Source organism: Aulostomus chinensis, chromosome 4, assembly GCF_037954235.1.
Source record: "Aulostomus chinensis isolate RoL2024-O1b breed Wild chromosome 4, RoL_Achi_v1.0, whole genome shotgun sequence".
In the NCBI taxonomy this organism is placed as follows: Eukaryota; Metazoa; Chordata; class Actinopteri; order Syngnathiformes; family Aulostomidae; genus Aulostomus; species Aulostomus chinensis.
This window is the reverse complement of record NC_141323.1, coordinates 6,362,203-6,374,508: the sequence shown is the minus strand read 5'-3', so window position 1 is coordinate 6,374,508 and position 12,306 is coordinate 6,362,203. Positions and strand designations below refer to the sequence as shown.

At 47.4% G+C, this 12,306-nt stretch overlaps 1 protein-coding gene across 5 annotated transcripts in view; it reads right to left on the bottom strand.

Moving 5' to 3' along the window:
* lmo3 (LIM domain only 3) overlaps positions 1 to 12,306 on the bottom strand; it is a 49,921-nt gene that overhangs the window by 10,465 nt on the left and 27,150 nt on the right. For all 5 annotated transcript variants that reach the window (XM_086201279.1, XM_086201276.1, XM_086201278.1 and 2 more), the window contains one exon: positions 2,361 to 2,486. In XM_086201279.1, coding sequence (XP_086057405.1) covers positions 2,361 to 2,486 — 126 coding nt within the window. The remainder of the gene's footprint in view (positions 1 to 2,360; positions 2,487 to 12,306) is intronic.

Here is a 12,306-nt window from a genome sequence, read left to right as displayed (position 1 = left end):
AGAGCAGTTCAAATGTTACTGTACTTTCTCAAGACGCTAAACGTTTTGAACTCCCATCTTGCTCATGGCGTTGCTTGTTACTGGTGATACGAACCTCACACGATGGCAGATGGTGTGGGAGTAAACGAGGGGAACTTTCGTCACGAGGCTGACGGCCGCGGTTGTTGTGTTGATGGATTTCCGAGGATTTGCACGTCGGACTGCGGCGGGCAGTACGGAGGAGGCGTGGCGTTCACGGGCTCGGCAGGTAGAGCTTCTGGCAACATGGAGCCATTTTAGAGTGCAAGAGCTCCTGAGTTTAAAACCCCTGCTCAGGTTACGATGTCCAACTTTTACAAGACGGTGTGACTCACACAGTTTACGGCGATACTGACACGCTGCCACTTTCAATGATGCTCTTCAATATTGCACTTTTTGACGCTGGCCTTGGCGGCGAGATCCGCTCCAGACGACCCGCGAGTTTTGGAGAGTCACTGCCATGAAAACCTGCTCTGAATCCCAAATCTTCCAAGAGATAGAATTCATTAATGTTGTCATAATTCATTGATGGATATATGGCGGCAAAGATTACTTAGAAATCTTCCCACACAGTTTCTCTCAGAACAGCAGCCTGCCAGTAGGCTGACATGACGAATGGTCTCGTGTCTGCAGTGTCACTTCTGAAATATGCTACAATAAAACATATGTAAGAACAGAGGGAATAACAGTAATAATATGCACCTCCGAGTCTGATTCTCAAAGTTACGTCCCCAATGAAATATGGCATCCTCATTTATTTCAGCTACTTTGCGGGCAGCACAGTTCCTCTCAGATGTGAGCTCACACACACATTGTGATGCCTTAAATTTATATTCTTGCAGAGTTATCTCTCGCCCGATGTAACGAAACAAAATGGAAAACAAAAAGTCAAAGCTGAGGAACAGCTTCAATTAAAGCTGGTGCCACACCATAAATCTTGGCCCGGCCCCGGTGAGATTGTGATGGGCATCTGAACGGCGCCTACAGAGCCGCGGCGGCCAATGTGAAACACTCCAACGTCGATTTTATTCAACAGTTCATCAGCTGCCTTAATGTAAAAAGAAAGATTTGCCCGCACTTAAGTGGGTTTTAATGTGGGAGAGCAGAGTTGGCCTGCCTGGGTCTGGCTGATGAAGATTAGCTGACTTCTTCCATTAGGGGAGGCTGTCTGGTGCAGCCGGCTGAAGTGGCAAGACAATAATCGAGTGCTAATTGTGCGTAACCAGGTCCTACGCTTTTAGCAGTCACAGTGAGTCTAGTTTGTGTGTCCCTGCATGTGGGGGTCTGTAACGGGACTCAGGAACAACACGTGACCTCCTGGGATCCCCCAGGGTTCTCGTCCTCTCGGGTTCCTTCAAAAACATTTGCAACATCCTGGTTTGGTTCATTAAGTCCATGATCGTCCTTAGAAAGTGTCCACAGCAGCCACTCCTGCCAGCTTGACTTCTGTCCAGGAATATGGAAACGCATGCTCAGACCAGCAGTGGCGCCATTTCTGATGGTCCGTCAGGCGCGGCTGTGGTGTCACTGTAGGAGCCTGCAGACGTCCTCCTCGCAGAGGTCGATGACCACAGCGTTGAACGAACGGGCCGTTCTTTACTTTGCTGAGTTTTCATGGCGAGCATTTTCAAAGCTCTCCGGCATTCCAGGTCCTGTCCCGAGGAACGCCGGACGCAACGCTACATTCAAACAGGTGGAAGCTTCTTCCCTCCATGCTGTAATACTGCACGTCACGTTTATCTGGCTCCCACCTGTTTCTTCATCTCTGCTTCTCTCAGGATGACGCGGCCTCACGTGCTGGTGCTAACTGCTGTCTGGGGCACTGCAGATGTACAGAGATGGTAAACGGCTGCATTTGGGTCTCTCATCCCGTTGCAACCGTCCCACACAGGTGATTTCTATTTGCTGCCAGCGCACCTGCCACTGCACATCCGTCTTCTCCTTCACGCAAATTCTGAGCATTTCAGTAATTTTTCTTTTTTTTTGTTTTTATTTTTGAAGGGCTGAAAGCTCTGACCGCGAGCTTGAGCAGGTTCAGGTGGAGGCCAGGTAACCAACACTGACAGGAAGCATACATAAGGACACGTAACGGCCCTGCTCGCTCTCACCTGACCCTCTCCAGGAGTCCTGGATTATAATCACACTTCTGCGTCTAGCAGGTGCCCTTAAAGCCTCCGATGGGTCTGGCTGGTCACTGGGTAGAGAGATATATCCCTCATGTGGGACCCCCCTTCAACTATCAGCGGCAATTGGGTTTACTATGCTGCAATCTTGCCTCCCTGAACAGTCATTTGCTGGCTGCAGGTATGAGGGGGAAGCAGGAGTGTGGTCCAATCACTCACCTCTGATTGCAGAGCTGGCATGCGAAACAGTCCAGGTGGTAGACGTTCTCCTTGGCCCTCATGACCATCTCGAAGGCTGGAATTAGCTTGCTGCAGGCGGCGCAGTTCCCCGTCACACCAAACAACCTGAGACAGAAAAACATGATGTCAGTCTTTGCCTCCAGCTCAGGCCTCGGGATGCAGAGCGTGTTTGAAATGAAACGTAGCAACCAACAACAACAAGTTAACCGCTGCTAACAGTCGTTGTGCTAAGCTAGGCTACACATCACTGTTACACTGATGGACTTCAGGGATAAAAGGTGGAGGAAGGACTTTGTCTTTAATGTCAAGTATTTGTAAAGTGTCATTTACAGCAACAAGGACAGGAAGACACACAGGCACCGTTTTTTTCCCCCTGAATATTTTGGTAACTACACTTTTGTGCATTTTGAGGCCGGCTGCTGCTTTGGAAAAAGATATGTAATTTTACAAAAAACTTTTTACACTCGTGTGTGTGTGTGTGTGTGTGTTTAATGGATGTGGAAATTATTAAAAAAAAAAAAGGTTTCCAATCACAGGACGTGTGTGTGTGTGTGTGTGTGTGTGTGTGTGTGTGTGAGAGAGAGAGAGAGAGAGACTTTATTTGAGGTGATTTGACAATGTGAGGATGAAGACAACTTTATTCTTTATAACTCCACTTTAAACACGTCTTCGTCCAATGTTGCACATCAGGTCTCTCGCAGACAACACGGAACCTTTGACGGAACGTTCACAGCTGTTCTTGTCTCGTACCTCTGTGGTTGGACGGATGAGGAAATGTCAGACGGAGGCGGGGCCGAATCCTCGTCGTTATCTTGTCAAACCGACTGGTAATATTTTCTCAGCGCTGGACTGAAAGTGCACATTTAATTTATTTTGCGTCCCAAAGTTGTGAACGAGAAGTTCGGCACATTTGAAGGTCTGGTTATTTTGGCTCCACGACTCCCGGACTCCCGCCCTGGAGTCTCATTGTTACCAGGAATACACACTGAAGAATTACAGGACCACTTCTGCTCTTTCTTGGTGGCTCTAAGACTGAGAGTGACAGCTGTCAGGGGAGCTCTGGTAAGCAGATGAACATGAGCTGCTGAGACAGATCGGGTATCTGAATCAGCCACAGAAATAGGCTGGATGGGCTCCGGCCACAGTAAAATAGAGCAGGGCCACAGCTTGTGCCGGGGAAATAGATGGGACACGGCTCCCACCACTGCCCAGGGAGGACCCTATTATTTCTGTGCCTGCTCTGGGGACATTAATGCGAGTATTCATTAGGGATTCAGGCCTGTTACTACACAGTGACCTAGACCGGGCTAGCAGGGGAGAGAAAAAAATCTGATAACGAAATCATATAACAAAATAACCTATTAGGCAGACTTCTTCAGGCACTTTTAGCCGTCGTTGTTAAAATGATAAAACGGCATGCCACTCTCAGAGTCTGTAAGAGATCGCAATCTGATAAATGATCTCGGGGCTCGGGATATGCAGGGTTGTTTATTAACCTTCAGAAAGTATGTTTCCCAGAGGCAAAGAAAGCAGATAGATTGTGCCCTCATGAATACCTACAGAATTAAGGGCCACTGTCAACACACCTTGAGACAATGAAGGATATTTCTTGTAACGCGGTGCAGGAGCTTGGTGAAAACAAAGAGGGCCAAATCCACGGATTAATGCTGACTTAATTAAAAGAATTATGCCTTTTCCTTTGAGACATCTAAATTTAGATATGTCTGTGTTATCTCTTCTCCTTTCTCTTTGCTGCACAAATGTGCATTGCCAAAAGGCCTTCACATGAAATAGATGAAATGATGATTCCTCCCCATACAAAGCCAAGTAATTGATCTAAAAAAAATCCTTTAAAAAAGAGCAAGAAATGATAGATTTAGCACGAGATAATGAGCCAGAGTGTTTGAGCAGAACGGCAGCACTTTGTATTGTGCCGTACGACAAAGAGTCACAGAGAGCCGCCTCTCACTCTGCAGGGGCGAATGTCCTTGTCTTCCAGTAACCTGAATCATTTTCAGATAGCATGCTCTCAAGGCTCTGGATTATAAATGATGGAAGGTATTCGTGTAAAAAAGTGATGTTATAAGCTTTCTGCCTGTCAGCTTGAATCAAAACGGTGTTCTGTTTCACCGTTCGCCGTGTCTGTCCATGCTTTTCTCTCATCTCTTGCAAATTTAAGGTGGCCTGCGCTCTTTAAAAGGACTGTCACACTACTTTGCTCAGAGAAATGTGTGTGCGTGTGAGTGTGTGTGTGTGCAGCTACCACCTGACCGAAGACCACGACTTTCCACAGAGTGATTATTGTTGAGGGGAAGTAACAAGCTAAGAGAAAACCTTTCAGATGCTGTTGTAAGACCCGTAAAGATATTAAACTCTCACAAATTCCTGAAAGTACCTGGGACTCTTTCAGTGTTTCCTCTGACAAGAATCCAAACCTGTTTCCTGGAAAGTGTCTCCAAAGCTCTCAAACGTGCTGAATTTGTGCAGGGTGACTGGTGAGATTGGAGCTTAAGACAAATAAGATAAAATCACGGGGTGCTGTTTTTATTTCTTGTGAGTAAAAACTAAAACTGCAGCTCAAACATGTATAAAAAAAGAGCCCAGTTTGTGAATGACTGTCACCCCACTGATGGGTTTAATCAGCATGAAAACATCTTCAAGTCATAATTTATATCCAGAATTCACAGCTGTGATCGAGTGTCAGGGTTCTGCCGGCTCGGGAGCAGCCAGTGTCAGCGACAGCCGCCATTCATCCATTTTCTGTTTGGCAGCGAGCAGCAACACAGCTGGTGGCGGCGTGTCTCAGCTGGTGAGGGCGTGAGAATGAAGCTAAAGTTTGAGCAGTTTTAGCGATATCCGATGTTTGGCGGATATCTGGTATTTACCGGCAGAGAGATCATCTGCGCAAAAACAAGACAAAAGGACAGTTTTAGGTCCTCACTGAAAAACTCATGTTTCACCCCCAAGTCGGAAAAGTGAAGTTCTTCTGTGATTCTGTTTCATTTGGGAAACTGCATCAATAATCAGAAAGTAAATGTGATTTTATCAGCAAAGAGACTGAGCAAAACTGACTGGAGTCACAGACAAAAGAAGCCCTTGATGCCCCTCACTGACGGAGACGTTGAGCCAGCTGTCTGACCTGGTTGGCGTTTTGCGGAGGTTATTCTGCGTCGCTGAGGTGCAGTCAGACTGTCTCTGATGAGGGACGAGCGTTCAGGGCCATAGCACGCTGTCGTTCAGTCAGGATCCCGTTCATCACCATGTTTAGGACATGTAAACCAGGTGAGACACCTCCAAAAACAGCCACTGAAAGGACGGAAAAGGCAAACATCCCCCGGCGTTCCCGAGCAGACCGTCTGAACTCCTGTCTGCCTCTCATCCACTTGTTTGCTGCATAATTCATCCTGCTCTTTCCTGCACTCCTTCAGCCGCTGCTTTAAATGATTAAACATCACCTTGCAGCCTGTGCTGCTTTATGGGGACAACACTTACATCAGCTCCTCAAATCAAACAATGTTTTTATGTCTCCGCCGCGCTGAGCTCAGGTAATGGAGTAGCTGATAAGAGGTTTTAGAGTCGGCCTCCGTGTGGCAGCCAGCACCCAGCCGGCGCAGCTCACCGGGCTCTCATGTGGCGAGGAGTCCTCAAACCGGCGGGATGTAGGAAACCCTGCCTCACCCTGTGGGGAGGGAAGATGGATGGAGCGTACCTGCCACTCGTCTTTCGCCGCTCTGCCAGTTTGATGTCACCGACGCTAATGGCTCTCGAGGGAGGAGGCAAATTAAGCGCGGTTTGGCTTGTAATGAATTCAAAAGCTCCAACACAATCAGAGGGTGATGGCTTAGAGGCCTTGTGTGTAAGACCCAGGACCTCAGGCTCAAAGCTTTTAGCGCTGGATTATAATTGGTAATAAATATATAAATTCCTCTCCAGCTGTCAGTGGTACAGCTGTCTGCTGTATCTGGAAGGCTGTAAACTGTTGGACAGCGGCAGGAAAAAACAGACTAACATATGTAAAATAGCAAGCTTGACATACACTGCGTATCCATGGCTGACCAGAGAGCATGTATATTTAAAGAGGTTGAAGATACAACATGGAATTAAAATTCATGCTTGGCTCCAATCTGAATTTGAAAGAGAATAGAAGCAGTCAGTGCTCAATACCTTGTTTCAGTCAAAGGCAGGGCTGTGCACTGCAGCCTGTACGGCTCAGTGGTACCTATTTGATGAGAGAAAAACAGACACCAATTAAATTATTCCACAAGGCTTTAGCCCAGTGGACCCCAAAAGGCAGGGGTGGAGTCGTGCCCACGGCTTCTCTCAGCTTGGTCAATCTGAACGTGTCAAAATGCAACTGATTACTGGGGTGTTGGGAGTGACGCACATTAGACTGGGACACACACGGAGGCACAGATGCTGCTCAGAGACAAATGTGTGTTCCGAAGCTTCCTTTCTAAAGACGGACGCCAGTTTAGGTTCTCAGAAGAAGGTTTGAGATGTCGAGCGATAAACTGAAGCTGAAAAAATGGAAATACAGAAGCTTTTGATTGACGGCTGAAACTTCACCACCAGAGTCGCCCGTTCGTGCAGCGGCTTTCAAACCACTGCCAGCAGCGCCTCATATGGCGTCGCAGACATTTTGTAGAAAAAGTGAAACGTTGAAAAATGTACCATGATGCTTCATTCACTGGTCTGCTAGATCCATGGTCATAAAGAAATGTCCCGCCTCCTGATTGGAGAGATTTGTGTCAGTCACAAACACACCGGGGCCTGAGGCTGACGTCAGGGGGAACGCGGTGAAACCACCGTCTCCTCCAGTGAGGCAGCGACAGCTGTAGCTCTTTGTTGTGTGTAGTTCTTTCTTATTCTGGACTTCTGATCAAAGTTTGGCTGAGAGAATCGATCACTTCCCCCATCGATCAGCCACTATAACAGCAATAACAAGGGCCACAAGTGTGTGTGTGTGTGTGTGTGTGTGTGTGTGTGTGTTGGGGGGGGGGGGTGAATCCATTTAGGAGAACTTGGTGGAGGGCTGATTGCTCCAGTGCTTCCAGTATCCATTTGAAATTCCAGTGGCGGCGGCTGTGCTCCCCACCCCCCGCGCCCATCTCTTCCATCCCTCCCACCACTTCAATTGCTCCAACCTCGGCATGCATTCATCAGCTGCCGGATTAGAATTTGTTTCCTCACAAACCATTGATCATCGGCCTATTACTAGGCAAATGACAGTTAATTACCCACTACATTAACCACTGGGACCCGGGGACCGACTCTCTGTGCCATCAGTCAACATGATGAATGTGGCAAGTTCAGTAATGCATGGCCATTCCCTCGTCCGCCTGCCACGCCGAGAACAACCCCTGGATCTCACTTGCAGGCACCCAAGGAAAATCTATGGTAATCTGCATAATTACAGGCTCAGGGTTAATAACAGACAAATGATTTGTTGCATCTCAACATAGGCTTTTTTAATGGGATTGTGCTTTGTCCGTTTGATGATCCACCCTGGCTGTGGCCACCACGCCGGTGTCCCACTTGAAATGTAATCACAGCGAGGGGAAGCTTCATTTTGTCCAGAGAGAGAAAAGAAAAAAAAGCCCACTCTCATGCAGCGTGGAGTTCATATTTGATAATATAGTTTGCCTATTAAAGGAGGGAGCAGGAGAAGAGAGCGGCAGCGGCAGCGGGCTGAGGGGCTGCTGGTGTTCGGGGGAGGGGAGACAGTTAAGGCTGGCAGATGTAATCAGACTCTTGCGTTCATCAATTTAGTACCCCCTGCATGTGTGACTGTCAGTGATTAAACAACTTTAGGGGCAAAATTATTTCAATTACTGTGGGCATGACCTGGGAATTGTCCCTGGGATAAGATTTTCCTCCTTGAGTGCCCCGACTTGCCTGGCTGCCGGCTCTATCAGTTCTCATCTGCACCTGGACTCTGATATCCTAATGATGAATTATGGCCTGCTTTCTGAGAGACTGCCGACCATACACAGGAACATTCCCCTGAACTGTCAGCTTGAGGAGCAGCCGCGGAGCACTGCCTAATTAGGTCCTTTAGAAACTTCTCCAAAAGGTCGTAAAACATTTGCTATCCTCCATCATGCATCTCTGAAGCTGTGAGGGGAAGAGATGGCGGCAGTCAGGTCCTCAATTATGATCATGGTTTTGGCCACAGTGAGTGAATCAGTCAGATAAATCCACGGGTAGAGCGCCTCCGTTAGAGCTGGCGGGAGCCATCGACTCCTGCGATGACGATGATCGAGGGGGTGAAGGGAAACTTCTTGGCTGCGCATGTTCACCGTGAAGTTGTGCGACTGACGGCTAACAACAGCAAAACTGCCCAAAAGCCGTTGGTTTACAGACTCGAGTGCATCATCCAGTAGAGCCCTGGTCTTTATCCAGCCGCCTGCTTGGTCCTCCACAAACTTTGGTTAGTTTTAAAAAAAACAAACTACAACCCTTCCCGTTTTCTAGAGTTGGCCGATGTCAACCTCGCTGGCGGGAAACCTCGCCGATGGACAGCAACATCCAGCCTCCTAAGCTCAGAAAACCGTCCAGGCAGGGAAGGGAGTCCCTTCATGGGGGGATGTCCAACATGCGTCCCTGTGGTGGGTTTGTACGGGTCCTGGTTGCAAGTTTAACAAAACTGAGTGCCGGAGGTGTGATGTGGTGACCAAGTTAGCCTGCTAGCTTTGCTAAGGAAGCTAAGCTAACAGCAAGCTGCACTAAAGCAACACTGCCACTGATGTGTCTGGTTTAGTAATTCTATGTTCATGCGGCGACCAGCAACTGCAACTTCTCCCGCAAGTCAAAGGTGAAGCAAAACACCTGCGCTACGGCAGCTCTGAGGGGACACAGGCCCTCACATCACGGTGGTAGAGGATGCAGTGGCCATGACGGTCAGCCATCAGCTCAACGTGGCGAGCGCGGCCAGCCCGCAGGTCCGGACCATGTGCCTGGGAAACGGGAGATTTTGGGGAGTTTTGCTGTTACTTTGTTGTCAGACCTGAGTAATAGACTAATTACTTTTTACACGCAACATTTGCTCACCAAGCGGCTCGCCAGGAAATGTCAGTGAGGAACAACCTGTGAAGGAGATTAGCTTTCGCATCAGAGAGGAGAACATCACCTGCACTCCAACATATGATTGATCACTGATGCTGTCTAGGCGCCATTAATACCCCTTTAATGTATTTTATCTTATATCTTGTTTTTGTCAATAAGTGAAAGGTCTGATTGGCTGTGTGCATCCGTTCTGCTGCTCTTTCTCGTTGCCACGTTTGACGATGAGTTCTACAAATAGATTTCCCTCCTCCAGTAATTCATGCGATTACTCAAACTGGGAGAATGTCACTGGAGCCCACGCTGCAGTCCCTCACCCGCACACCAACACCGCAGCCCCTCGCTAACTTTACTCTCCGTCCACAACAAATATCCCAGAACAAAACACTCTGGGTGAGTTTTCAGTAATGCTGTTTTCAGGTCCATTTTGAAAGGATGTAATGAAAGATTTTGACCCCCACGGGGGCCAGATGTGCCGTTCGATAGGCACTTCCCTGCGCCAACCCACCTGCTATACTGAGCTGGATGCCAGGCTGTGGCACACTAGCCCTGCAATTATCTGCACCAAACATGCACAGTCCCATGAGTCATTGCTCTTCACAGCTAATTTAACTAATCTCAACTGGAGGGGATGGTCCAAAAAATAATGTGTCCAGGCGACTGAACACACAGACATTTTAGTCAGAATGAAAATACCAGTGTTGTGCCCCCTCATGGAGACAAAATGGTGTCCTTTTTATTCAAAGAAAGTGTGGAAAATGAAAGGTCATTCAAAGGTCACACTGTCGTTTGAGGGAAAGCCTGTTTTTACAGGTTGTTGTACTGACATCAACACTGACGCCTGGTCTGGTAAATACTGAGGCGTCTACTTCCACCTTTTCAAGGTGAAATGATTCCTTCATGCTGGAGGTTTTAGGCTAAGAACTGAAACAGGAGGACATTTTGTATTTGACGTAGTAAATAAACCTTTGTTGCACCACTGAGGGATTTCTGACCGCAGGATCGTTGGTTAATGTCTGGCGTGACGCTCATCAGTGCGTTGAGCAGCAACAGCAGAGTTCTATGAAACATGGAATATTTGTCCACTGTAATTATTTTGTGCTTTTATTTCAGAATCAATGACGGGAGAAGGAAAAGTTGAGGGCGTGAACATGCAGACAGGCTCATCTCATCCAATTAGGGGCTCGGTATCTTGCTCAAGGACACTTTGACATCAGTGAGGGGAAGTGGGGATCGAACTCGCGACCCTTCGGTTGCTCGACGACCACCCCACCTTTATTTCAAACATGTTTAAAAAGCGCAAGAACATACAGGTTGATGTAAACGCAACACAAACAAAATCCTCTGCAAACAAATGAAGTCAATCAAAACGCCAGTCATTGTAACGAATAAATCTCTCAGAGAAAAGGAGCTGGTTGTCTGATGTCACTGTGATGTCACTGTGACCATCAACTGGTCATTTTCAGCCGTTTAAATTTAACAAAGCAGTCTATCTTAATCCAAACGATGATCTTTCTCAACCAAGAGTTTCTTGTGTCAGTGACGATGACGCAGCCAAGTAACAATCGCGCCGCACCGAAGCACCGCCCACAACGCAGAGCGCAACCAGTGACGTTGTTACTTAATGAGTGCAAACAGTCAGACGTGACGTGCAACATGCCCTTCAAGTAGCGTGTTATCTTCACACCACCGGTGTGATGTCAAGGGAAATGGACGTATGCTATGTTTAGCTTTCCAAACTTCCTCTGCTGACGCTTCAGCCGTGCTCATCGTGACGGAGCGGCGCAGCTGCTTTTACCTGTTCGTCACAACAAACTTCTGCTCCTCCCCATTAATAATGGCCGTACTTCAAATGCAGGCTAAGCGATGCTGCCGTTGTGGGCCTGTCATTTTTCTCTCTCCATCAAATCCCATTCCTCCTTTGCTATTGGGAAACAAAACAAAGGCCCCACTCTTGACCTCTGCTTAAGGAAATGTGACCCCTCTCATCAGGACAATTAAGCGCTGGGTGGAAACAGACCCTCCCGTGTGCGTCACCCTCCTTCAGACTCAATCACTTGCGATTACTGGCGCCCAGTTTGACCTCGTAGCATTTTCAGATCACACGTGAAAAGCCCAATTTAATTACAGGAAATTCAGATACACGCATTTGTGAGCTCGGGCATTATTGGCGAGGTAATTGCTAGACGTGTGAAGTGAATTGTGGTGTTGGGAGGTTAATGGCAGCCAAGCTTTACTTAGCACAACATAACAATTATAGGGTGCTTTCAGAGCTTTTAACATCTATATTCCATCTCATTAAACTGCGAACTGAAGTGGAAGCTGCTCGGAGACACTCGCATATTTCTTGGCATCATATTGTCTGCTGGTTCAACCTTTTAAGAGACAGACAAATACAATAAAAGATTGAGAATTTATAAGTTATACTTATAAATGTCATGCTTTAACATGTGATAAAAGCATAACTCTGTCACGGTTTGTGGCCTAAGAAGGCACCATAAAATGTTCTGGTTAGTTTCACTTTCTGCAATTAAGTCGTTTTTCATGTAACGGTTGCAAATGTGGAAGAGGACACGCGGCCCGTCAGGTGAAACCTGGCTGACTGACACATCTGACATGGGCAGAAATATCTAAATCGTCCCAGAGCTGCCTTCAACTGGATTTTCACAAGCTGTCAGGAGCAATATCTTTTCATATTCACTCCACTTTCTTATTATCCGATCAGCTCCATATCAAAGGAAATATCTAAACAATCTGCTGTCAGAAAAGGTCAGCGTTTTTCATCATGATGCTCCCGTTATCTGCTGCCTGGTTACACACACACTCCACCGATAGCATCGTAGCATGATGAACGCTCCCAGGA